Consider the following 27,171-nt stretch of genomic DNA (forward strand, 5'->3'; position numbering starts at 1 on the left):
GCACATGTCACGTTTATTTCTGAGCTTTTGAACACTTTTATTATCTCTTCCTCTCCCACGAGTGATTAGTGCATGGTATCATTCTGTCTGCGTATTAAAGGTATTGATCAACGTATTCGATGCCTTTTTGATTCACCCTCAATAGTCTCAATCTATGCCAGGCTATCTGCTGCCACGGCTTACACTGCTATACCGTCTCTTCTTGAGAGGTGCGCCTCCACCTTCACTGTCAGAGCCGCTGACACTGTTTATTGTTCGTTTCCGCGGCGCACTGCTCACACTGCTCGTATTTCTACGTCTTCTGGGCGGCGGGCTTCTAGATATCGACCTCGAAGCGGGTCGGCCACGTCGCACGGGTGGTGATGGCGTTCTGGAATAGACACTACTACCGCGTCTCGCACGTCCAGGTGATGGTACGGGGCTTCGGGGGGAGAATGACTCGCGTCTGGCACCCTGAGCAGGAGCTCTTCTTGGAGGGGTGCGTGAGCGCGATGGGGTATATGAGCGGGATCGCGAGCCTGGAGAGCGAGTCGGACTGCGGCTAAGACTGCTGTACGAATATGCTCTGGGTCTGCCTTTGTTGCGTACAGGACTACGAGACCGGGAATAGCTCGCATCGCGACCACCTCTGCGTGGAGGCGGGCTTCGCGAATAGGAGTCATCTCTCCTAGTGACCTTGCGTGGCGGACTTCTAGACCTACTATAGGATGGCGACCGCGACCGCGACCGCGACCTGGAGTAGCTCCGGCCCCGACTATCGTACGAATATGATCTGCCACGTTGTCGGGGTGATCGTGACAGGGAACGTCCCCTTTTATCAATAGCCCGTCGGGGTGGTGTCCGCGAGCGCGATCGGGATGAGTAGGATGACCCTGTGTAGGAAGAATAACTTGACACTGATTCCGAATCCGAATCGTCTCGGGCAGCTGGAGCGGGTAGTGTAGGTTTTGGCATAGCCGCGAGGCGTTCTCGCATATCCTCGGTGAGCGGACCCATACCAATACTGGTGAAGTAGTTGATGGAGAATCGAATATTCTTTGCGTTGTCGCGGGGAAACAAGCCCTCCAGACTCGGTTGCAGGATGTCGTCCTTCATTCTAGCTTGCAGCTTTGGCATGCCAAGTTCCTCGGCAATCTCCTGGAACATGATCTTGATGAAAATACGAGACGAACTAGTCGTTTCCTCCTCATTCAGGTGAATGGCTTCCAGAGTGTACCAGCCAATGGCGTCGCTGCCAAAGAGGTGACCAAACAGTCTTGCAATGTTGCGAAGTCTGTTGGTCTCGTACCGATGGCATGTCTCGTAATAAGTCTTGAAAGAGTCCTCAAACATCATCATCTTTTCGCGGTTGATCTTGGCAAGCCTTTCCGCGATCAAACCGAAGAACTTGGTGTATGTCTTCTCCTGCGAACAACACTCGACCACCATGGAAATCAATTCGGATTCGTACCCAGCTGGGAGCTGGACCTTTAGCAGCTTGTGCACTGCTTCTTCGGGGTCGAGTGCAGACTGGATCGTCAGATAAATCGTCTTCCTCAGGTTGACTAGGTCGGTGTTTGACTGGTCTTTGATCTCCATGGCCTTCTCTTCTTCGTCCTCATCATCCGAGCTCTCATCATCGTCGTCATCGTCCTCGTAGTCGCTGCCCTCTCCAAGAATTTCCGCCTTGAGCTGCTTGTAGGCTGCCTCATTCTCCTCCCATTTTTCATCAAACTTGAAAATGTTGAGTCCATCTTGCACATTGAGATTTGCGTCCAACTCGACTCGGTGTGTGATCTGATCACTCTCCTCAATCAGGTCCAGTTCCTCCTTGATGGGCGGGTTGTCCTTGAACTTGTCCTTTCGGATCTGGAAGGCCACCTCAATCATGTACTGAACCCTCTTGTCGATGTCTGCTTCATGCAGAATATTTCTGAACTGATCCCATACTGCATTCGAGATGGCTGGCGAGAACTCTTCGAGATGCGCACCGACCTCCTTGATCAAAGCAATTGCAATCTCCACAGAGTCGTCCGTTGGTTTTTGCAGAAGAAGGAGCAGGATTTGGGCAACAAGCATTTCGTGCACAACCTGCTGGTTGACGAGATGAGCCAGGAACATGACGGAGGATAAGCAGACAGCCTTGTCGTTTCTCTTGAAGCCCTTGCGGAACGACATGACCAGCCTCGAGACGAGCAGCTCGCCGACCTGCGGCAGCTTTGTATTGACAATAGCGGCAAAGGCGGCATAGATGGGAGTGAAGGGCAGGGAGGCGGCCTGGGCCTTCATGATGCTGCGGCAGAAGAGGCCGCGGCCACGGATCAGGTTTTCGTTAAAGAGCTCGGGGACAATGTGCTTGATGTTGGCAACATTGACCTTGTTGATGAGACCGTTGATGGACTTCTTGAGCGCCTCCCAGGCCATGCGCTGGTACTCCTTGGTCGTCTTGTCGGTGATCTGAGCCTGCAGGGCGCGGAGACGGGCTGGCGGTATGTACGTGCCTCCAGACCGCATCGTCAGCAGTTTTTCATATTCGGCGCGGGCGGCTGCCTGCTTCTCCTCCTCGGTTGGCGGCACTGGCGATGGCTTGCGTGGCGCAGGCGAGCGCGGCCGTCGGGGTGGTTCGTCATCGCGGTCTCGCGCGCCGCCCGGGCGATAGCTGTCGCCTCCATTGCGGGCACGACGCGGTCGGTCTCCTCCGCGCTCACGACGCGGCGAGGGAGATCTCGAAGGTCGAGATGGCGGCGCATCTGCCATTTCGCGCTGTGGCGAAGGCGACCGGGAAGACATGGCTGTTTACCTAGGAGCTTCCGTAGCCCAACACCACACGTTGGAGATGGGAAGAAGCCTGATGGTAAAAGGAAAAGAAAATACAGCTCCTGGTCGTGCTTCTCAATCGCGAATTCCCTCGACCGTCGAAGGGTCCGGATGGTCGAGCGCGGAAACAACGACAGGCAACTTGCAGTGACGTGAGAGGAGATGAGAGGAACGAAAGCTTTCAGAAGCTGGATCGTCACCTTAAACTTTTTGGCGTCGGTAACATCAATGGGCGAGGCTAAGAGTGGAGACCGAGAGGTACTGATCACATGATCCTATTGGTGCAACGCGACCCCTCTGCCCCAGTCGGAGTGCTGAGGCAGAGAAACCAGGTACCTAATGTAACTACTAGCGTAGTAGCTTCAGTTGCCTTTTAGTTCTCCACGGCGCGCCAGTCTGGCCTCTGGCGCGCGCCCATACTAGCTACCTGTTCGCTGCCGGTGCTCGCTGAATTTAGGGGTGGGTTGAGGGCAACGGGTAATTTCTGGCCAGCTCATCCCGTATCCCAAGAAGCTTCACAAACATCAACTCCTCCAAGCACGACACACGAAACTGGACTTTTCTTCTTCTTGTCTTACGCACATCTATTCACTTCAATACACTCATTTGTGAAGGACTTTTGGCCTTCATCTTCTTGTAATCAACAATGGTACGTTTGCGCGCGTCTACCCCCGTTCACTGCTACCCCCCAAATGCGCTGCTGCGCATCCAGGAACTTCAACTAACTCGCCCGGTTTCCAACCAAACAGCTTGACAAACTCGTCGGTCTCGCCATGCTTGTGGCCGCCTCTGTCGTCTTTCTTTACTATACCATCTGGACGCTGGCAATGGTACGTCTTCTCTCTCGCCATGGGCTCACTCTCTTGACCCCCCTTGCTAATGATCTTTTGATGTGCAGCCCTTTGTCGATGCAGACCACCCCCTTCACAGCATCTTCCCGCCGCGCGTCTGGGCCATTCGCATCCCCGTCATCTTGGTCCTTCTCGGCTCCGCTGTCGTGGGCTCCTTCCTCAGTGTTGTCATGATCCGAAGCAACCGCAAGAAGGCTGCAAAGGCTGCCGCTGCCAAGAAGAAGGCTTAAACAGGCTGCCGAATGTATCTCCTGAAAGGGAGAGAGAGAAGAGGACACCCAATGTACAAGCTGGAAGACGAAACAATCAATCTCGATGACTCGAATGAGCCGCCATGATACGTGCAACTATGCCAAGGAAGATGCCAAATCACCTGGACAAGACAAGTCTCGGTCACAACCTACACAGCACCATGTCAACCCCCCGGAGTGGTTAGCTGGATATACGTGAATTCGGAAATGATTTCACAAGTGTCGAAAAAAAAAATGATATAAATAATAATCTATCTATGAACACATCGCTTTATTACAGTATTCAAACTGCTTGGTTATAGTCTACTATTCTGATGAGTATTGTATGAACACACTGAACTCCTATACTCCAACAGGGATATACCATATGCCATCTCGTCTACACCAAGTGAATGTCAATGGCCAACCAGCCATGCAATACTAAGTTTTTATGATAATGGACCAAAAAACATGAAGACAAGCTACTCTGCTCAAACCCTCTGCTAAGACGCGATGTGATGCAATGTCCTGAATGAACTCTCGATGCGTCTATGTATGCAATACTTCTGAATACTTCAATACAAAAGGGACTCTTATTTCACATGTCAGTGTCAAGCACCCTGCAAGCGGAGATTTCCAGTTCAGACTCTCTGATCGGCAAAATCAAGAACCTCGCAATCATCCTCAAAGAAGCCGTCTTCGTCAGCGTCCGACAATCGATTGCCGCCCCGACGACGACGAGTGGTGATGACAATCTGCTCGTCGTTATCGCCAACTTGCATGACCCGTTCCATAGCCGAGGCTGGCAAGGCACGGTGCTCGTCAATGCTGCTGTTGGTGAGGTCTTCTTCCACCATGATGCCGAGATCAATCTGAATGGCGGGTATGCTTTGACCAAAAGCCCATGCGGTCGATCTGGTCTCGGTCTTCTCTCCTTGATTCTGCTGCTTCTTCTTTGACTTGCGGGATGGTGCTGGAGCATCGTCCAACGTTGTGGCATCCAACAATTGTGTCACAGTGGCGAGTGGGGACTGTCCACTCTCTTGGCTTGTCTCGAAGAGAGCAACCCGACGATCCGTATGGAAGGGCTGATATGGCGCACTCGTCTCGATCTCTGCTTGGGGGATCGATGACTCCGGGTTGAGATCAGAGTTGCTAGGACGAGGACGGGGATTCAGCACGAGAGTGTTTCCCCCATCATAGTCTGGGTTGTTGAAGTCCAAGTCTTCCTCTGGCTCTATAGAGCGCTTGACGATAGGTGCAAGGACATCATTGGGCAAGCTCTTGAGCTTAAAGTCCTTATAACGGCTGCCCCGCGAGGTCCTGCTCTTAGTCTGACGAGTTTTACTGGGGAACATTCTCACTAGACCGTCACCAGCGACGAATAGCGTGGGGTACTTTCGACCCGTAATCCAACACACACACGAGATACCCGGGGCTTGGCTGCTCATAGGTAGACTGACGCGGTTCTCGGCATTCTGGCGCATTTGGTTGATGGCTGTCGCAGTGTTGCCGAGAGAGTGACTAATTCCAGCAGCCAACACCTTGCCTCCATATCCAGCTTGGCCCATGAGGCTAGATGCTGTGTGCGCGTTGGAGCTGCTTCGGCGGCGATGATCGATCAATGGTTTGGCGGCGCCATATGCAGAGGTGAGCACATTTGAAGCCATGCTGACGGCCGAGGTGCTCTCTGCTGCTGCCGGACTGGACTCTTGGGGCTTTGTCCTGCGTCGAGGTGGTGGCCAAACGTAAGCACTGGACGGCATGTCAAGCAGGTGAACGGTGCCTCGCTCAGTGACCATGGCAGCGCGCTCACCGTTTGGCTTGGTCCATGCCACGTCAACGATCCGGGCTACAGTCATTCTGGAGAACTGGGCAATCTGTCTGACGCGTGTCGCATGTCCGCCTGATGGCGTCGTACCGTTCTGAAGAGCCGACGACTTGCTGTGTTGGATCTTCATCAGATCCCACACCGTCTGCACGTCTCCCTTTGTGCTAGCAGTAAAAAGGGATAAGCCAGTTGGAGAGAATGACAAGAAACTGCATCCAAGCGGGACTTTAAAGGTGGTAATGTGATGAATCGAAGTTGAGTTGGCAAGGCTTTCGAGATCAAGAATCGATACCAAGCCCGGTTCCTTGGTGACTGCTTGACCAGAGACACCATATGTCGGAGGAAACTGTGACGCTTCCGCCCTGCTAGAAAATTGTCCAGTCCATGGAGGCGATCCCACGGAAGGAGAACGGCTTTGGGACTGTGGGCTTGGCTGCTTCCAATAGTTGTTCCAAAGCTGCATTCCCTGTTTTCCGACCCATCGCGCACCCTGGATCACCTCCTGAGTGGTTTCTCTCATGATCTTGTTCATAACACCATTCGACGACGGTTGGTCTAAATCAGCACTTTCGCTAGGCAGAACGGGTGATGTCAAAGTATTGAGTCCGGGCGCTCTGCCATCAATGGGGACACCGATGGAGGCATTGAGCGCTATTTGCGAAGAGGGGGCTGGAGGGCAGTATGCTATCCATCTGCCAGAGATACTGACAATGGGCATCTGGGGACTTTGCCTAGGCGGGATCGGATTGTGACTTCGGTTTTCTTCAGAAGATGCATCGCCCTTCAAAGCTTGCTGCAAGCTTGTCCATAGCTTGCCCACACATCGAAATTCTACTCGAGCTTTCTCGCTAATCTTGTAGTCCCGGAAGATCCAGCACTCGCCAGTGGTGCCTGAAGAAACAATGATGCTGCCGCCATCCGCCCTGATTTGAAGGGCCCCAGTGGGTGGCGGGCTCCGGAACATTGGGTTCTGGACGGAAGACTTGATGGGTATCCGAGGCGCGTGTAAGAGCGTCCCGACCAGAGCGTTTGTTCTCAGGGAATAGATTTCAACCGTGGTTTGATAGGCCTCAATCGCCGGTAATGGTTTACCCATACTGATCGGTCTCTGGCTCGTCTCAGATTCAGGCGTATCGATGCCCTCCATTTTGGGGCTGCCCATGGCATCGTATCGTGTCTCGACTATATCCGGGACTTGTGGAGCCAAAACTGGCCCGTGAACGACGACAGCGACAAGCGGATACACTTCATTGTCCTCTCCACTACTTGTCCAGGGAAGAATCTTGGCATTATAGACGCCTCCGCGAAGTCCTTTTAGGCTCGCAAGAGGCTCTACACCTCGCTTTGACACGGAGTAAACATCCAAGCCACCTTCATACCCAGCCAAGACAACATTGTTGCCAGTGATACCATGGACAAGATTTGAGCTAGGACAGGTATCAAAACCAAAATAGTAGCCGCGCTCGCCTGCCTTGAGCCCGTCTTGCGGGCCGAGATCAAGATCTAGATCTGGAGCCCCGTAGAAATGAGCTTGTGCTTGATGCGGCAGGGGTGGATTAGCTGCCATGCGAGGCTTGGAAAAGGGCGAATGCATCGAGCCCCGCCTGATACCGGGAGGTGAAGAAGCCTGAGAACGAATATCATGGCCTTGGTAGTGGTTATCCATATGAAAGCTCAAAGGCCGACGACCCGCAGTTGGCGGCGACGCCGAGACAGCATAGTTATTAGCGGCAGCTCTCTGCTGTATCCAGGCAGGATGAGGTTTGTGATCCTCATATGACGAGGGTTGAGTAGGCGGTGACTCGCCCATAAGACTAATCAGGTTGGGCGAGCCGGCAAGCGCACCATGGTTCTTTGTCCATTCACTCATGCTAGGAGCAGTGCTAGTAGCAACAGATGTCCCAGTCACTTCATCCAAAGTCGGAGAGGCTGCAGTCGAGTTTCTGCTGGTGGGAATCGCAGCTGGCGCTGTTGGCTTCATCTCGGGCGTCTGTTCTGGACTGGGAGGAGATTCCGGCATCGGGGAAACCACCTCTTTGACGGGGGCACCGTTTCTGTGAGACGAGCAAGAATCAGCACCATAAATACGACTATAGTTGATTCATTCTGGGGAACTTGATGGATACGTACGGGAACTTGGCCCCATGTTTTGTCACCGCAGCATAGACTCCTCCGCTATCTTTCGCATTCTTGTCCTTTTTCTTGGAACCTGAATCAGAATCACAAGGTCAGCTATTACTTCCACACTTGAGAGGCCCCTTTCTGCGCCGGAGAGAAGAGAGAGGACAAGTATACTGGAGAAGACGCACCAGGCATTCAAGAAGCGTTACCAGAATGCTGGAAGACAGTTTCCTGCCCACCAGCTGAGCGGCTCTGGTAGGAGCCTAGCTCGAGGAAGGTGTCGCAAAGCGGGTGCAGGTCGACACGGTGAAAGTAGTTCCGATGATCACGTCGACTTGTCTATGTTGTTGTATTCGGTATCGTATGAACGAGTCTGGGCAACGAGTCGAGCGGACCGGCGAGAACAAGAGAGCAACAACGAGCGCGAGTTACGCGCCTGTCGTTCGAGAGCAGCGGGGGAGGGGAAGCTGGAGAGATAAAGGAGTGGATGATCCCAGCCGAGGCGAACACAATGACTACACAAGGAGGTTGCCTGGCACCACACGGAGTTTGATTTTCTGTCGACTGCGAAAAGAATGAGACGATTTGCAATCAAGAAGCGTACGAGTATAGTTGAGAGTATGGATTTGGAAGAATATGACAAACGGAGCAGAAGGATCACAACACAACAAGCAGTAGCAACAAGACGACGAGACGAGACAGAACCGGAGGCCAGGACCCAGGATCGGCGACTCGGACAGGCAGGGCGGGAGATAGGTACACTGATACCTACCCACTACCTGGGCGGACATGGACAAGCGCGGGGCAGATGGCCTATGGCTCACAACTATGGGTCATGCCGAAACCAGGGTCAGTCAGGTCAGCAGCTGGGCCAAGGCAAGCATGGGGCCAAGATTGGAATGGAGGTTAGAGGTCGCAATCGGGGTGCCGCTGCCATTGTACAAATGAATACACCACGGTACGTAGTATATTTAGGTACATTGCCCAACCGGATCACAGACAAAGTACAGGATGCCATGTACATGTAATCTGCTCTGGATAATGTAGGATGCATGACACCCCACCCTCTTCATATTCCTCTGTCTCTCTCTCTCTCTTTCTTTCTCTCTCTCTATCAACGGTAACTGTAGCACCAGCAATATAGACCGTTCTAACCCGGCAGATCTGAGGGTGTTGCCGTGTAAGTTTATTAAGGTCAACCGGCATCTGGGCATACTTTCTGGTTCCTTGTGCCCTGCATAAAACAGAAGAGCAAGGCGCTTGTGTAGGGGGGTCCTGGTGGAGATGGAAAGCTTTAATCGCTGTACCATTGGCAGATTGGGGGCGATCTCGAGCTGCTAGTTGGTGCCACGGGTAACTTGTAATTCACCGCAATGTAGCGGGGGGAGGTTGTGCAGCGATGATGGGGGGGTAAAACTCCCCGCTCTCCAGAGTCTCCAGAGTGCCGCTTTCCAATGCCCCCCTCCCCCAATGGGACGCATGGCAGCGTGAATGTACCTACATTACCTACCAACCAACTGTGTTGAATGTCCATGACGCAGATCAGAGTCCACAACAGCGGGCTGCGGCGGCCACGTTCTGGCTTCGTTCGGCGTCCAGAACTTCCCAGCGGCATGGCATGGAATGGGTTTCGATTGGGAGGTAACAATGACAGCGTCCCGACACTACCGAATTCAGGTGAGACCACGCAGGAACGTCATCTGTTTTTGTCCTCTGATCAACGCTGGAATCTACATTCGTGTACCTAATCTACCTACTTACCTACCTCTTCTTCTTCTTCTTCTTCTTCTTTTGGGGCTCTCCTGGAAACCCATTACATGGCTTATGAGAATGATGCAGGCACAACTCTCACTTGGTGGCCGGCGTCACCTTTTAGTCACACGATAAACCCCTCCTCAGATCGATCCAACGAGGCGGGAAGGGGTCTTCTTTCAAGCATTTGTGAGATCGATCAGCAGCATTCTTTTTAGTAAACCCGCTCTTTGAAAATGGCCAAACTCTATTGTTGCGCTTCCACTCTCCTTCACGTCTAGGCAGGTTCTAGCCAAGGACCCTACCGTGCTATGTATGTATGGGAGGACCCTTTGCCTGCCCAACAACACAGCCTGACGAGGTCCCCCGACTAAGGAGCATGGCGCGGCAAGCTTCTTGGTCAGCTGATGCCGGTCATTAACGGGAAGACGGACCACGAGGACTGTCCAACTTACCGTAGATAAGCGTCTGTGACTGCGCCAATTGTCCCATTTGTCAACATTTCACGAATTCCACCCTTTGCAATGGCCATTATGTGGTTCCTTTGTTTGAGGACGGCATTGGCAGGATTCCAACCGTCTAGAAGCTCATCTGCGAATACCGGTTACGTCACATCGATAAGAGATAGACGATAAGCGTATCTTATCCGCAGAGCTCCGGTTGTCATCCTTCCAAGCATCATGGGATTAGTCAGACGGCTGAGTGTATCACTCGAAATAGACCTGATGAGCTTGACATAAAAACACAATATGTATAAGCTTTCGGTTTCAAAATAATACTTGCTCTTGTAGGTATGCGTACATGGACCATAGGGGAATGATGGCTGAGTCGCTATATTGAAACCGATAATGGGGACCCCGTGAGCGGAGAACACCGATGACCTCGACTAGGCGATGGTTGGTTAAGTTTCATCCTGCATAATTTGCATAAACTACATGCGGCCTAATCAAATGCGTACACGAGGAGAGTAGGAAGTTGACGAAATGGTGATGGCCTCATAAAGCAGTGATGAGCCGTCATTAAATAATGGAAATAAGACCTCACAGAACCAGTGATTCTGAAGCGTCTAGGTTGGATTTATTATACTGTACTATGGTGACCAGCGACCAGCCCAATTCCCCATAAGTTATGCCCCAGAGCTAAAGTTACCCTTTTCGAAATCTCGCCAATATTAGGACAGACGAAATGATTTGTCGCCTGCTACTATATGCTACAAGGTGAACATATAGTGGTGGGTATATTGCTCATACCGAATACAAGCCTCTTGCACCGCTGCCTAGGATCAAAACCACCACCAATCATGTGGGCGCGGCGCGTTCCTCCTGCGTACCACCGACATCCTTTGGCAGCATTCTTGCGCAAGACTCGCGTCCCGAGACCAGCGCAATTCTCCACAAAACCCACGACCAAAGCAAAAGGCACCTCTTCAGCTGTGCTGCTCCTCTTTGGCGCTGCGTTGGCAACCGGATCGGTAGCCACGATAGCCTGTCAAAATGTTTTGGTCTGGAGCGATATGTCCAAGGCGCCCTCGGCTCCGCCCGAAGCACCCCGACGCGACCAGGTTCCAGACATTGGAGGTCTTGGCTCATCAGAGAGGTCGGAGCCCTCGCCTGCTATTACGGCCGAAGATGTCAAGGCCAAATTGAACGAGTCTGCATATTCCTGCCTTGATGGCAATGTCCAGGGTGTTGCAAGGTACGACGGCGCCCAGCTCGGTTCCAATCAGGTTTGCGAGGATGCCTATATCCATGGAAAGCTCCCAGATCCATTGACAAGGGGAGAGACGGAGAATGACTGGATGGCCTGGGGAGTGTTCGATGGACATAATGGCTGGCAAACTTCCCAAGTACTTACACGACAGCTGCTACCATACGTACGGCGAGCCCTAAGAGAGGCTGAGCCCGAGAACGGCGTGTTCACAGACGCAGCTGTTCACAGAGCCATTGAATCAGCCTTTGTGAGGTTGGATGATGAATTGGTGAAAAGCGCCATGGAAGTTACCGAGAGCAATTTGTCGTACCCAGAAAAAGTCAAGCGGCTCGAGCCAGCCTATTCCGGGGCATGCGCCCTGCTCACATTGTATGACCCTTCCTCCCGAAAGCTCCACGTGGCTTCGACCGGTGACTGCCGCGCTGTATTGGGGTACAAGACCGCAGATGGGAACTGGGTAGCCAGACCTCTGACCAAGGACCAGACTGGCTCCAACGCCGACGAGATTGCCAGACTCAGGGCACAGTTCCCAGACGAGCCCAACATCTTCCGCAGCAGAGGTCGGATCTATGGCATGCAGCCTTCCCGGTCATTTGGCGACGGTGTCTATAAGTGGAACAGGGAGCTTCGAGAACGACTCCGCACAGAGTATAACGCTTACAGGGAGCCCGGAGATGCACTGTATCCAGGCTTTAATGATGGCCCGTATCTAACTGCATTGCCCGTTGTGACTACAATAGAGTTACCCACGGGCAATGCTCCGTCCTTCGTCATCCAGGCCACTGATGGCCTTTGGGATACCATGGGCAACCAGAACGCCGTTGACCTCGTCAGCAGATGGTCTGAGCTGACGATAAACGGAACGAAACCGGCAATGAGCTTACCTCAAGTTGATGCCGGACCAGTCAGGTTTGGTCGGTTTCGTTGCTGGTACTCGGAAGCCAGAGCGACCTACCAAGACTCAAATGCTGCTGTACACTTAATCCGGAATGGTCTTGGTGGAGCGCATGAAGAAATGGTTTGCTCTGCGTTGAGTTTTGAACCGCCACTATCAAGATGGATCCGAGATGATATCACAGTACAAGTGATGTTCTTTTCCTAGTATTAACTACGAAATAAATCTCTTGATAATGACCCCTTCCCGCCCTGGAGTCATTTATCGAGTGAAAGAGAGGACAACGGGTTGCCTCTTAATGGACCGGTTCTTATATTCTCAGATTGTGAATGCCAACTGACTCTGTTACTCCGTCTAGTGGACAGAAGACAGACGACAACAGGTTGCATGTGACAGCGATGGTGATTCGGGTGTCAAGGTCTAGCACCAGGCAAGAGCATGCTCGTGCTTGAGAATACTAGTCAAAGAGGTTACAAGTTACCCAAATCACCCTCTGTCTTTCTACCAGGGATGAATGCCTCGTGGAGGCTGTCGAAATAAAATTGATGCCATCACGTCTATCACTGAGCCACATTATGAACGCTTGGGTCTACATGTGACTAAATTAATAGCCATGGGAAACTCAAAGGCTTTACGGTTGTAATCTGCATATAGGGCAACGGACGTGACGAGCTACTTTCGTAATCGCAAGTGGGCCGGGTTGTCGCGGGCTGTAGCGAGACAATCAACGTCGTCGACGGCCCGACCGATAGAGCTGTATCAGAGTCAACTTGAAAGGCCCGCGTATCTTCCATCAAGCTCTTGTGGTATTGTTTGATTGATGATTGTCAATCTCCCCCGCGACGGTAAGCGACTCTCCTCGTGGTATCTGCGCGACAATTAATCGCAACACTACCGCTTGCCGTACGGAGAGTTCTTCCCAATGCTTGTCAATCCATTTGACTAGGCGCGAGTCGATTAGAGCCACCCAAAGTCGACTACGAATTCTAACATGCCTGTTGCTAAATCTCAAAAGTAGGGCTCATATGTTTAACCGGACTCACAGTGTCCCAGAGCCACAGTGTGAAATGAGATAAAACGTCACCCAAATAATTAATAGTATCATAACGAGTATTTATTAACGGAATTCTGCGGTGAATGTTACAAGCTCTCTTGATCATTATCCTCCAAGTTGAGCTCCCGAGTACTCCCCCAGTCAGACTTGCCCCTAATGGAATCTTTGCCATGCATACTACTGCTCGACGGCACCGACAGCCGGCGCTCCTGCTGCGACAGCTGATCATCATTATGATGATGGCGATGAGAATTCTGCGTCTGGCGGTGGTGGTGGCTCTGGAGATCGACGCTATTGGCCGAGCGCAGCTGGGTCGACGAGGTAAACAGGCGCGGCATGAGCTTGGCGAGCACCGGTCGACAAGCCGGCAAGCAGGCGGCGACGGCGCCGGTGCACAGCTCCAGAAACGTAAACAGGGCCGTGTTGTTGTTTTCCCAGCTCAGGTCGCTCGAGCTCGCGACGGCAATGAGCGTCTTGACGCGGTAGGCGGATATGGCGCAGGGGCTAGATGTATGACAGTTTAGTATAAAAAGAGCACACACACACCCCCCCTTGGGTGACGGTGTAGAGTAAATATGCTTACCAAAGGGCCAGGGCAAAGATTGCCGAAAGAAGAATCTTGTTGTTCCTGGACATTTGCAACTGGAGCAGTGGCGGTATCGGTATGAGGAAGCAGGTGAGGTCGGTGATCATGTTGATGACGGCAACCGACAGCCACAGGGCTAGCATGTTCATGCATTTTCCCGGAGCATTTTCGTCCCAGAATCGACGGACGGGGACACAAATGAAAATCAAGAGAAACGACATGACGACAGTCCAAACTGCTAGGAGTAGCATGACGCCAAAGTAGAATCGGTAGAAGCGAGTGTCTTTGAATATTCGGCAGTATTGTAAAATGATGGAGATTTTTACAAGGTATATTGCAACGCTGTAAACAACCGTCGAGGTCAAAAAGGCCTGGGGAAAGCAGGTTAGCTTTGATGCAGCCCGATCGATAGAATGGACACTTGCCTTCATGTATGAGACGTAGTCATCATGTGTGATATCCCATCTGTGCTTTCCCATGCCAAAGTGGTACTCTGAGTATCTGATTAGAACATGCATTGGAACATTACAACACCAGAACGTCTCGTACCAAGGCCTACAGCAACTGCCGTAGCGATCAGGAAGACCTAGTTGACATGCAATGTTAATCTTTTGTTGCTCTGCAGACTCTGACGAAAGACTTGGACTCACCCAACCGGCAATCATGAGAGCGTCATCTTTTCCGAATGTGTGCAATAGAACATGACGAGAATATACCCGGACCAGTAATGCCGCTGTAGAAAGGATGCTGCCGAGAATTACAATAACTAGGACAGCATTGGACCTAGTATCCACCGTGTCGGCCATGGCTAAGTCGGAGCTCGCGTATGTATATAAGATGTGTATAATGTTGCTTTGTCGTTGTTTTTGTTGTTGTTCATCTGCAAGTGGGCCAAGGTCTGGAAAGAAGCCGTCCAGAAATCATTTGAAGCTGTATGTATATGGGGTCGCAAGGAGAGACGTTGGAGTTATATCCAGATACCCGAAACTTGATCCTCATTGTCCCGTACCGAAACAACAACGAGCCTCTCTTTTTTCTCAGCAGTGCTCACTGTCACTCGGTCGGAGGCATCTCCGAAGGGCCCGTGGGGTAATGGTAGGGCGTTAGTTACGGGAAGGCATAAAGGGATCGAGGTAGAGAGCCAGGGAGGGTTGCTTTCTTAAGGAGCCCAGACATATGACTGACCATTCAAAAAAGACGCTAGGATACACACTCTCCTCAAAAGCTAGCCAAGCTGGTATATAGTAGTCAGGCACGCGTGGGGTATGTGGTAGATATGCATCATGAAAGCTTGTTGCAAGCTAGATCCGCAAGCCATCGGAACGCTTTTCCCGCGGGAGAGATTGAAAAGAGTTCTTGGGACGCCCAGGCGGGTTAGTTGGTTACCTAGTCATTTGGTTTCTCCCTCCTCGAGTGATTCGTCTCCGCCATGACTTGTGTCATGATCTGACGAGTGTGGCATTCAGTTCCGCTAACCACAGGTATTGAATTTAAAATCGATTCTAGTGTCCCAACTTGCAAAACAAACTGGTCTTCGGACAAGCTTCTAGGCGAGGAATCGTTTCATTCAGCCTTCGGAAAGCCTCGTAGAGTCCGGCAAATCCTAATGGCAAATGCCTTTTTTTTTTTTTTTTTTTTCATATGCCGCACAGCAAAGAAATGCTGGTTGCTGTGCAATGCATAATACCACTTCATCACGACGCCCTCTTACCAGGGCTCTCCCACATCATACGATTGTTACCCCCAGCTGGAATTTTCAGTCACATATATAAGTAGCACCATATAGCTCTGGTCAGTCGTTGCGCGAGTCACGATCCCGGGGGGTTGATCGCTATGCCAAGGATATAACCTGGCAAGCTGAGGTGACGTTTCCGGGAATAAGCGGGCAACTATGGAGCAGACAGGGTAAGTTGTGTATATTGAAAAAGAGATAAGGAGAAGGGAAAGGGCTAGACTTGGCGTTCAAAGCGTTCAGACCGTTTGTCAATTGAAACGCATCAATTCGGTTCTAGAATATTGGCTCATCATACGCATCATGGTGCACGATGCTGCAAGAGTTCTATTCTCGTAAGAATGAGCAAATGAATAGTCCAAAGTAGATCTCTTTCTTGATTTCCCCAGACTAGATTTGAACCAACCAACATTGAAGGACACTGGCCCGACGAGATGGAGGGCGATAAGCTTCAGCTCAAGTAAAATGACGGTCCGAAAAGAGCATAGACATCCCTCGGCCCCGGACTTTATCGTCAATATCAGCTAGAACACATGTCCTAGCCTTCCTTTGCTCCTCACAAGACAAGACCAGTGGCACCCCACTTTCCGCTGCCGCGAACGAGATGGCTTCGGGGCAAACGAGTACGAGCCTCCCACCACTTTTACTTGGCTGCTGCTAACTTGATTCAATCCAACCTGCAGTAGCCCTGTGACTGGGCTGGATGAGATGTGTCTCTGCCCAGGCAAGGCAATGCCGGTACTTGGGACGTTTCTGTCGCTTGCTCAGATGGGAAACCCCATTCCTAGGGCGCTATTGTGTAGATAGTTTTCCGTCGTCACTAACATAGATTTGCGCCAAGTCTGGTTGCTTTCCGACTCGCTGGACCCCTTGGCAACTTGGCACAAGACATGGCGCGCCGCGCGACACGAATTCTATTTCTTACACAGCCATGATCCAACATTTTTTTCCCATTCGCATTCTTCTTTCCTGTGCAGGTCCCCTGTATGATCTACGCAGCGTTTCACGGAATTTCCGTTCTTGCCTAGTGCTTGCCGCAATGACAAAGTAGCGAGAGGCAATAGAATGAAATGGCCTGTGATGCAGATTCCAAATTGCTCATCGTAGGACGCTCCCCGGTGCTGATGTCGTCCGGACCATAAACATGAGGCCCCAACCGCGAGTTGCTATATCAAATCTTATATATGGGGTCCTGGTTTCTTCCCGAATTAGACACAAAGGGGAAATGTGGGCGACAGAACCGTTTCACGTTGTGCTCCAAGTACAAGCCTCCTTTATTCCATAGACCAAATGCGTTCCTGAGCTAATGCAGCTTTTTATGGTGCTTTGACGTCGAGTCCCTTTTGCTTATTGCTATTGAACATTAGCTCCATGAGCTTCGGAAACGGTAGCCAAAGGCTTGGTCTGGCCGTTTGCTCCAAGTGATTCATTCGTACGCAGCCAGAAAGTCGATTCGTCACGGGGGCGAGGCACAGCTGCAAACTTGTATGGAATCGCGTCACCCCCAAGAATAATTGCGAGCTTGTTTGAAGACGCCAGATGAGTAAGCTGGGAATGGGTGTAGTCCTTGTGTAGCAGGGCAGATCAGAAGCTCGCCACTTGATACAATTTTGGGAAATTGTCAATTGCCGCAGAACATCAGGCAAATCACTTCCAAGTTCACGATGTATACCAGTGTACCCGGTGAGTTGTGGTTGACCGGTCCCAACCCTAGAAACTGGAGATGTTCAGTATCCGGGGAACCACCTGGACCCATGTTTCTTCTTGTCCTCATTTGACTGCACCGTACGTCCGAGAGAGTACCGAGATAAAGTTTCCAGACGGTCCGGACCGTGAGAGTTCCCAAACTGCACTTGCATGAACTGAGCGCTCACAATGCCACCTTGTTCTTGATACTGCGCACTGCGTAGCTGCCGGCATATCATCCTCAGTAATAACTAGCTGTTACCCCTTGCAGTGTTGATGAGCTGGGTATGAAGGCGCGGGTACAGCCGGCTAAACGAGGAGTTCCCACAAGGCTGCTTGTGATTGTACAAATACTATACTCCGATACAAATGCCGACTCGGATGCCGATCTCAATGCCCAAGTAAACGCCGCAATGGCCTGAGGCTGTCCCAAACAGGTCATCCGGGGTGGTTGTGTGTTCACTGGGTAGGTCATCACTTGATGAAATTACGCTCCGGACACAAGATGCGTCCATTTTTCAAAGGCCTCGCTAATGAAAGGGGATTAAACCCGGACCAGAGCCGTGGGAAGTTGATTTGCCGCGTCTTGATCGTGGAAATGTTGCATCATGCTCTGGATCTCAAAGTACCGACCGCATCTCCTTTTGTGAAAGTTCAACATGGCTTTAATTCGTCATTGATTTATGGTGTGATGGCCCTGTCCACAGGGAGCGGATTTGATGATTACTTGCGCATCGATAGATGCTAGAGGTCAATTCCGGCTTCATCTGAGTTCCTCGTGGTTTCACGGTTCTCCTACTTGTTAGGTGCCGGTCGTTTTTCTTCTACCTTTCCCCCAAGACTAGTCGATGGCGATGCCCCTTATTGCACGTCTGCTGGTAGTAATCTCTCTCCTGTAATCCGAGAGACTCTGGAAATGCCAACGACCCGCCATGACCGCCCTGATAGTTTGAGTCTGGACTCCGTCAAACTCATGGGCTCTGCCCAAGTCGTTGGCTGCCGCTGCCGCCTCCTTGTCCTCGCATGCCATTCTCGGGCTTCGCCTGTTTTCAGGCTGCTCGTTTTGTCGACCCTGTTGTGCCCGTGTTCTTGCGACATCCGGTTGCGAAACGTGACCCATGATCAGGACGAGGGCATGTAAAGAGGGCACTTCGAAAATCCAGACCCAGATTCTATGCATACAGCGAAGTAATAGTTAAAAAGTTTACACTTTTAACGGCATTCCCTGAGGTGCATTCACACCTAATCGAGTTGTAGATAAACAACAAAAAACACAAGACTACTGCAAGGCACAAAAATTGAGTTATTAGATCTGCAATATGAACTCAACGGCTTCAGAACTGGCGAGAAAATACCAATAACATTTTGCAAGTGTCACGACAATACCGTAGAAATGAAGGTCAATTTCAAGATGATTCTTCCAAGTTAAACTAATCATGCGCACAATGACAAATGAAAGCCCTTCTCGTACAACCAACAGTCTCTATGAGGCTGTACACGGATAGCCACAGGCTCCAGCCACTCGCAGCGCATCAATAAGGACATCTATAGTCTCCATAACATGTATCGACATGATATAAACACCTCTCTTCACTGCTGTCAGGCATGGGTCGATCATATCATGGTATACGTCGGCTTATACGTGCTATTATTGCTAACCGATTGCCTAGTACCTACCTATAGCCTCGAGATGCCAAATACATAATATACGTCTCACATATATCCACTTGGACATCTCCGAAAACAATCAATGGAAGCAGTATTTACAGCCGAAAGAACAAGACTTGAAGCAGCCAGCAGCCACAGTCGACGAACCCTGATTCCTATTATTGTAGGCACATCTCGTATGTCTTGGAATTGGTACCTTACGTTTGCCATGACGGTCACTGGACAGGAAATATACACATGTATTATGGAAATATCTTTGAGAGCGTAGGATGAGTCGTAGTGTAAGAGTGTCACCATTTGAGTCATTGAACAAAGCTCGGCTGAGCACAAACTCTTCACTGCCTGTATGAGTAAGGGCACCATGATCTATCCACCGAATCTAGATCTGTGTCTTATTTGACCACTAATGTTGACTAGAGTTTTCATGTCTCCATGAAATCTTCAAGGTGACATAAAGCCACCAGAAAATACAACAGCGAAAAATCACTTCAAACGCCAACCCCGCAACCCGGGCAAATCCAATCGCTGTCGCTTTTTTATCGCCATATTTGTAGCAAAGAGCACCGGTATCTTTGCCTTTGAAAACATATAGTCACCGGCCGCAAATAGCTACGCACGCTAATGCTTCTTCTGGACGCCAACCATATGCCCAAGAAATTACCATTTTCATTCGTATCCTTCCTCAGTTGCGCAGCTCCAGGGCCTGGTCGGAATCGGATTGTGCCAACAGGGCCCTTAGAAATGTGCCCGAGTAGAAAAATGCATATTGACCTGTAAACGACCCCCTATGAAAAGACTTTCGAATCCATTACTGCCACCATGAAAGCACTAGGGTATAAATGAAATTCACGTTGTATGCATTGATAGAAAAGACGCATTCCATGTCGTGTCTTGCCACAAGTTTTAACAGTCGAATGGCATGAATGTGCAATGGCCGAAATCAATGTCGTATTAGTTGAGCGGAGGCCGGCCGCTCGAGACCCATTAAAGACTCGTGGAACACTGGCTAGTTCTCGGCCCCGTCTTCCAAGACAACCTTGGGCTCGGAGCCGAGCGTTGGCTCGATTGACATCTTCTCGGGCTCTGGGACCGTGTCATCTCCTGATTTTGTGCTGGGCGAGCTCGTGGTCTTTGGGCTGCAATTCTCCGAAGTCAGGGCCGGTGTGGGACTAGTCGAGTCGATATCAATTTGCATGTTGCGTCCTCGAGATCGCCTTTGCGCCGAACCGGCTCTGATGCCTGCAAGTTCTGGTGACGGCGAGTCTGACATGCCCGATAATAGACGTTCCATGGCATTGAGTTGGCGACTGTTGATGCTCGAACCCTTCTTCAAGGCCGCAAAACGTGATTTCATCTCATTCATAAGATCGGCACGTTCTTGGCCATCGAGGACCTTGACAACTTTTTCTACTAAAAGTCAGCATATGAACCATGGCATGATCATCGAGTCTCGACTTACGCATCACATAATTGCCGTATTGGTCGGCCATGACCCGATCTAGGGGGTGGCGAGAGTTTGCTTCGGGTGTAATGAGCTTCTTCATAATCATGGTCCGCTCTTCGACCGTTGCGACCGCGATGCACTTCTCCACCACGTTGGAAGCAAACTTGTGACACGAGTAGTCTATCAACCGCTCGGTGGCGAGACTGACAAATCGGCGCTGATCTTCTTCGGCACCATGCTCAAGAATGTGCTGAGCTACATAGTTTCCGAAGTGATCCGGAATCAGAGTAGCGCCGCAAGCATGGATCTCTCCCAACAACTGGCTCTTTTGCTCTGGGTTTCCTATCTCAAGAAGACGTTGGACAACGCGACATGCGTAGTTCTGTGTGCACAAGGAGTGGACCTGGCCTTGGAACTCTACCATCATGTACGGAACACACATCTGGGGCACCACCTCGATCATTTTTTGTACGACATGATTCCCGTTGACGTTGATGGAAAGACGCATAATATCGGGCTTCAACTCTTCGACCATGCCCTCCAATTGCGCGTTGAGCACATGCTCGAGTGCCTAATAACAGATTAGCCGGGGGTTCAGACCCGAGAAGTCCTTTGACCAGCTTACCTTTTGCACAACGCGGCAGCCATACATTTGGAGTGACAGATCCGCAAGCTTACCCTTCATCGCATCTGCCAGGATCTTCTTCTGGATTTGGCTGCCATGCTCGAAGAACTTCTGAATGACGTAATTACCAAAGACATCTTTTGACAGCTGGATGGCATTGTCTCTGATCTCGTTAAAGACTTGATCCTTCTCATCACTGTTGGCGCTTATGAGTTTGTCCTGAATCCAACGGGAGGCCATCTGGTCACCGCTGAATTCCAGGACATGGCCATAAATGTCCTATACATAACGTCAGTTGTGATCTGCTCAGACTGGCAGCTGATTTCACATACCTTCAGCTCATATTTCTTGTGCGAGCGAGCATTGGCCCGGAATTCCTCCAGCAGTACACTCCGCACCCCTTTGCCCGGATCTTGGCCGCGATGAGGTCGTCCGACCGGCATGCTTTGTGGCATCAGTTGATGCAGTGGAAGTTGGCCCCTGAGTTGAGGCACTTGGTCCCAGCCATATGCCGACTGGGGGGCAGCTTCAGCATACTGCGGAGCGAAGGTGTTCCCATAGAATGCCGGGTTCGAGTAGTAGGGATTCGGAACAGCCTGTGAAAACGAAGCAGATCGATTCGAATCCCGCGCCAATAGTGGATTCCGAGAGATGGGTCTGCTTTGCGACCAAGAGTCTCTGCCTTGCGACAGATACTCTGCACGACTTCTCGAATAAGCCTCTTGATGATTGAAATAGAGTGCGGATTGAGGGGTACCGCCTGGGAAGTTCGAGCTGTTGGGAGACGATCTGTCAATTGAGCCCCGACTGATGCCCGAAAGCGAATGACGAGGCAAATCAAAATGGATTTCGTCAGACTGGTATGCTGAGACAGGTGCTCGGAGTTTGGATTCCGGCTCAGTGTGCCAAGTCTGGGAAGACGGATTGAGCTGAAATGGTTGGGTCGCTGGGTTGAGGTGTGCATCGCCCGTACGATCAGGGACACTGCTCTCAGCTAATTCTAGGCGTGCCAATGCTGATGAAATTGGTTCGTTAAATAGACTCTCACCCCTACTGTGTGGACCCAACGGATTCGAAACTGAGGGACCCGAGATTGAGGCTCTAGAGCCGCTATACAACGGGTTCGGTATTTGTTCCTGTTTGGTAGAACCAGAAGTCGCCGGCATGTTGCCGAATCTCGTCGTCAAACCGCGTGTCCGACTGCCTGCTCCCAAAGCATGATGCGCAGGACCAAATGGAGAAGAAAACTGTCTCAATCCATTCATATCATTGTCCAGACTGTTGGTAAAAGTGCTGAAGTTTGCAGCTGTCTTTGTGCGGCTACTATAGCCATTCCCATTCTGACCAAGTGATTGCTGATGCTGGTATATGTGAGTACTTTTCAGGGGATTCTGCTGACCAGAAACATCACGAACCTGGCTTGGCGAGGCAGTTCCCGAGTCCTTGCGGCGTTGGCCGATACTCTCCATTGAAGACCAAACGCTGTCTTGAGGCCAAAGTTGAGGTGCCTCTGCTTCAGATTGGTGGTTGAGTTGTGCCGAGCCAGAGACAGCCGTGGGGGAAGCGGCATCAGATCCTAAGCGATGTCTTAGTAATTTTGTTCCGTAGTACGCTGGATCGTCCATACCTCTTGAACCCGGGACGTCCCTTTGCGATGAAAGCCCTCCGCCGATGACGTTATTCCTAGGGTCATTTTTCCTAGACTCAGGCCATCCATTGACCCACGGCCTGGAGAGCGTGGGGTGATCCATTGTTTCAGGTTCGTGATTGGCTGTCCAGAATGGTTTTATTCGGGTGTGGTGATACCCGATAGAAATTTGGGATCTATCTCAAAGAATCGTCAGTTTCCAGTATAGCCACAGGATGGTAGGACATGCCGCTTCATGGCGCCTTCATTGAGAACGTCACTCGACGATATCATGGGCAAAGGTTGTAGCTTGGCCAGTGCACAATCCTGGTTCACATCGTGACTGCTCAACTGGAGTTGACATGGCCCGTGGTCGTGGCAATGGTTGCTTTGCTCCGCACTAGTTCCCACGATGTGCAGAAACATGCAGCAGGCACAGACAAGTGCAGTGCAGGCTTCCACAGGCAAACTCATAATGCCCACATCTTCCCAGGCTACTTGACATGTCGTAATGGAATGTGTAGGGCAAGCTGGTTCGGGCCAGGGCCAGTCGGTCGGGGGAGGGGAAAGGTCCTTTGTCGACATACGCTGAATTAAGAATATTCTATAGTAATCGGTACTTCCGATATTGGTAATAATATACTATCTTTGCTTTGGTTGCTGAGGATCTCAATCTGAGACAACGGGACTGCAGGTGGGTAGAACTTGTCAGCAGAGGAAAGCACTGCGGCAGACCGGTGAAACTGATGTTTGCAACAAGGCTGAGTGAGCGAGAGAGGAAGAGAGGGAGCAAAATGCTCGAGGGGCTAGCAGCCGAGCACACAGACTCGAGGCAAACAGAAAAGAGCAAATGGGCATACCTACATTAGGTTCGGCGATGTTGCAAAGGCCACGCGATGAATTCCCCCAGCACGTTTATCTGTTTTTATTACGCAAACGACCGGAAGACTGCGAACAAGAAAGCAGTCGAATTATATCGTACAAGGGATCGCGCAACCAGCAGAGTCGATTCTGAAGGAGCGGTGGGTGAACGAAGCGCAAGTGTCGGAGAGACAAAAGACAGGCGCAGCCCGGTCGAGACGTGAGTGTATGGACGACCGTGATATCGGGGTAGTGAGCGCAATGGTGCAGTGTATGTGGTGGCCACAATCGGGATTCGTTGTTCGATGGTCGATCGTGGGTCTAGGTTGCGAAGAAGTTTTGACCAATGTCGAGTAGTTTTGGCGACCGATTTTGAGAAGCGCACACACTCAAGAATGTAACGGTAGAAGCGAAGAGCGCACAAGAGGAGAGGGAAGAAATGAAGGCGAATAAAACAAAAAAAGATTATCCACGGGGCCCTCCCTGTTCTTTTGTATGGGAATGACGAAAGACGAAACGGGAGGAGCAAAGAGAGCAAGAAGGTTGTTTGCGGATCTGGGCCAGGCTCAGTGGGTATTCGGTACGCTGTAGGGTGGTTGATTGAGTGGCTCACTCACGCCAGTCAGTGATTTTTTTTTTTTTTTTTGGTTCTTTCGTGGAGAGCCACAAAAGTTCTTCGGTCGTTGGCCAGGTAGGTACCTATCCACCTATCAACCGTGATATTTTTGGACCCTACCTCCAAATGCGTAGGAGGTAATGTAGGTAATGTACAGTATGTAGTGCTTCCCAGCAGGGCTGTTGGCTGGTTAGCTAGCGCGCTTGACTTTTCGCAAAACGGCAACTGTAGTGTAGGTCGTCGAAGTGAGAAATCTTGGGCGGGCGTTGGAGGGCGAAGGAGGAGGAGGCACGCCAGGGCCAGGCCAGGCCAGGTCTGGTTCACGGTCCCAGTCGATAGGTATGTGCTGTGTGGGTATCCGCGTCCGGGTCGAGTAGCGCCGTTTGGCAAACGTGGGTGCAAGTAGTGTAGTCAACCTACCTAGATCCGTATTGTTGTTGGTGGAGGTAGTGGTCGTACAGACGTAGTGCCACCACCTCGACTTCGATTTTATCTGATGCGATCGAAGCACAAAAACAGGCAACAATGGCGACGGTCGGCCGATATCAAAGGGTTTTGGGGGGAAAACCACGTAGGAATGAAGGTCGCGACCCGTGGATGAAAAGAAAGAAAGAAGGAAAAAGTATATCAAGCGTGCCTGACAGACCTGGAATTTCCCAATGATGTTAGCTTCAAACCTTGCTCTGCCTCGAAGTAGGTACTGTAGAGCGCATGCAGACAGGAAAGCAAAATGCCAGACAAGAGCCAGATTGCCCATCCAGCCATAAGAGGTGCCGTGTGGGTTAATATGGCCAGGGTTTGTAGTATTTAGGTACTTCAAGCAGAGCCTGGTCCAGGGTCATACAGTCAGGGTCGGCTATGCCCACACAGCGTTGCACCATTTCGTGTGGTGTGAATGTGTATGTGTTTAATGCCCTCTAAACTTTCTCACCCCTTCTTTATTGGGGCCATTCTTGTGAAAACAGAAGCGGGACACTCGAACCTGATGAGCATGAATAAAAATAATACATCAAGTGTGCGTTGCTGCATCAATGATGCATGACACAGTGTATGAGGTACCCGCGTGGGGTGTTTTTTTTTTGGTCCTTGCTGCGGCTGGACTGCCCACCCCAGATTTCAAGTTGATGTACAAAGGGCTGCATCCTGAATTGGTACGGCACGCGCTCAGTCAACTGATTGATTGCATATTTGCAATACTAGCATGGGTTAAACAATGTCGCTGAACACAGTCCCCGGGCCAATTCATGACTATCGACGTTGACTGGAGTGGATGCGTTTTAGACGAGCAATGGTTGCCATCTTCTTGAGGCCCCTTTCTTCATCTGGGGGGCCAACGGGAATGACCCTACGTGGGGACATTCCATACCATCCAGGGCTGCCAGGCTGGTGATGATTGGAGCATGGCTGTGCTTGGACGGCAAGGGTGGGAGGGGAAAGACACCAACTTTGGGTGACAAACTGCATACATACTCAACTCTTGCAGTGTCATCAGCCTTTGCAAAGAGACTGATGCCGGCTTCGGCTTCCGGTTGCGGCTTGTTTTTGTTATCGTGAGGAATTGGGCTTGTTCTCGTTTAGCTTGCACTTGAGCGCAAGACCAACAGTGAACAGTCGAGACGAGAGAAGGAAAAGAAGATACATGAGGAAACGAAGAGTGAAAATGAAAATCAAATCGTTCAAAGTACCGTGAAGTATGACGGACTCAACTGGCGTAATGGCATACACATCAATGTGTAAGGCAGTAGAGGCCCCAAGTTTGTAAAAATATACGTACCTCCAGTTATTGCTATCTCTCTCTCGGAGTTTTTGGGACGGACGTGGTTTAGGTTCTAAGGTAGGACCTTGGAGGGGGCCTGTCAACTGAATTTCGAAACTCTGATGCAGTCGTTTGCGGGCCTAGCGTGAGGCCAAGATAGAGGGGGAGCGACACCACCTACCGATACTACCCCAACTTCCAGGGGATCTCGTGCTAAAAAGTTCGTGTGGATGGGGCGGATCTGGAAGGGAGCTTGTTTCCAACGGGACCCAAGAAGGCCGGCCAATTGGGAAGTTTGAGGATCCCAGTCTAGTGTTGGGGCCCCTCCTTTTGAGGCTACTAGGTACTCGGGGGCCTTGAATTTTGTTTTGTCGTCAAAGACAAGCTTGGACGACTAGTAGGTCATGTATCGTGTGTGTAGGTCAATGTACGATCGAGTTCAGGAAGGAAAAGTTGCAAACTGTCAGCAAGAGACGGGATGGCGCAAAAGGCTGATGGGCGCAAAACTCGGGGAGCCAGTAAGAGCGGGAAGCAATTCGCTGTGGGCCGTCTGATCCGTGGGTTCGTTTGTACGTACACCTATTGTATAGGTAAGGTGGGATACGAATTCTGATGGCTTCGACGCTGACAACGCCCGAACCGAGTGATATCGAGGTAGAATTGGATGCCAATTACGTACTCCTTCTCCTCGGAGGATGAAGGATAAAGCTGCCTAGGCTGCTCGGAGAAGGCGTCGTGTCCTTGGCTTCCCTTCTCCTGCGTCAGGGATCGTCGTCCGTGCCCTTTGGAGGGGGATCGACAAATGGACTCGGCAGACTTGTGGCTCGCTTTTAATGTCGATTTGCTTTCTTTCGTGGCGCTGTTGCGGGTCGACAAAAAGATTTTGGTGGAATGGCGACTTGTTCTTTTTTCTTTTCCGTATATTGCTATGTCTCAACCCGTTCACGCGGAAATTGTCGATGGTCTCGCTTCCCTTTTGCCGTGACCCTCCTTGGTCGATGAGAAAATAGATTTGTACAGGGCTCTGCTAACAGGCGGCGGAGCAGGCAAGCAAGTAGATATATATAGGCTGTCAAGGCTGTGATAAATATACTAGTACTTTGTAGAAGTGTGCGGTGTAGCGACCAGATATGGGTGCAAGGCACAAAGTTGAGAGTCCCACTTTGACGTAGGTGGTGGTTAAGGCGGAAGTGTCAAGTATTGCTACTCTACTTGCCTAAATTTGGTGTCATGAGTATGTGCGTAGGTAATGTAGTGCAGGCAATGTCCTCTGTAGGTAAGGTATGAATGCAATGTCTGTTTGATTGAGCCTGCCCGTCTGCCTACCTGG

At 50.9% G+C, this 27,171-nt stretch overlaps 6 protein-coding genes across 6 annotated transcripts; 2 read left to right on the forward strand and 4 right to left on the reverse strand.

Moving 5' to 3' along the window:
- Positions 1 to 275: 275 nt before the first annotated feature.
- Positions 276 to 2,769, reverse strand: PFICI_11690 (uncharacterized protein; the record flags this gene model as incomplete). Its single annotated transcript, XM_007840271.1, has 2 exons — positions 276 to 667; positions 702 to 2,769. The coding sequence occupies 2 exons, from the start codon at positions 2,767 to 2,769 to the stop codon at positions 276 to 278; spliced, it is 2,460 nt and encodes an 819-aa protein (XP_007838462.1).
- An 800-nt stretch (positions 2,770 to 3,569) lies between these two features.
- On the forward strand, positions 3,570 to 3,877 carry PFICI_11691 (Dolichol phosphate-mannose biosynthesis regulatory protein; the record flags this gene model as incomplete). The annotated part of the gene is made up of 2 exons (XM_007840272.1): positions 3,570 to 3,626; positions 3,695 to 3,877. The coding sequence occupies 2 exons, from the start codon at positions 3,570 to 3,572 to the stop codon at positions 3,875 to 3,877; spliced, it is 240 nt and encodes a 79-aa protein (XP_007838463.1).
- A 641-nt stretch (positions 3,878 to 4,518) lies between these two features.
- On the reverse strand, positions 4,519 to 7,728 carry PFICI_11692 (uncharacterized protein; the record flags this gene model as incomplete). The annotated part of the gene is made up of 1 exon (XM_007840273.1): positions 4,519 to 7,728. The coding sequence occupies one exon, from the start codon at positions 7,726 to 7,728 to the stop codon at positions 4,519 to 4,521; it is 3,210 nt and encodes a 1,069-aa protein (XP_007838464.1).
- Positions 7,729 to 10,881: 3,153 nt separating this feature from the next.
- Positions 10,882 to 12,393, forward strand: PFICI_11693 (uncharacterized protein; the record flags this gene model as incomplete). The annotated part of the gene is made up of 1 exon (XM_007840274.1): positions 10,882 to 12,393. One exon carries the CDS (start codon positions 10,882 to 10,884, stop codon positions 12,391 to 12,393), a length of 1,512 nt encoding a protein of 503 aa, XP_007838465.1.
- Positions 12,394 to 13,326: 933 nt separating this feature from the next.
- On the reverse strand, positions 13,327 to 14,632 carry PFICI_11694 (uncharacterized protein; the record flags this gene model as incomplete). The annotated part of the gene is made up of 5 exons (XM_007840275.1): positions 13,327 to 13,744; positions 13,824 to 14,197; positions 14,246 to 14,319; positions 14,376 to 14,412; positions 14,477 to 14,632. The coding sequence occupies 5 exons, from the start codon at positions 14,630 to 14,632 to the stop codon at positions 13,327 to 13,329; spliced, it is 1,059 nt and encodes a 352-aa protein (XP_007838466.1).
- A 5,286-nt stretch (positions 14,633 to 19,918) lies between these two features.
- Positions 19,919 to 22,732, reverse strand: PFICI_11695 (uncharacterized protein; the record flags this gene model as incomplete). Its single annotated transcript, XM_007840276.1, has 6 exons — positions 19,919 to 20,319; positions 20,372 to 20,927; positions 20,982 to 21,260; positions 21,314 to 22,342; positions 22,397 to 22,557; positions 22,609 to 22,732. The coding sequence occupies 6 exons, from the start codon at positions 22,730 to 22,732 to the stop codon at positions 19,919 to 19,921; spliced, it is 2,550 nt and encodes an 849-aa protein (XP_007838467.1).
- Positions 22,733 to 27,171: the final 4,439 nt, after the last annotated feature.

Source organism: Pestalotiopsis fici (assembly GCF_000516985.1).
Source record: "Pestalotiopsis fici W106-1 unplaced genomic scaffold PFICI_Scf_9, whole genome shotgun sequence".
Classification (NCBI taxonomy): domain Eukaryota; kingdom Fungi; phylum Ascomycota; class Sordariomycetes; order Amphisphaeriales; family Sporocadaceae; genus Pestalotiopsis; species Pestalotiopsis fici.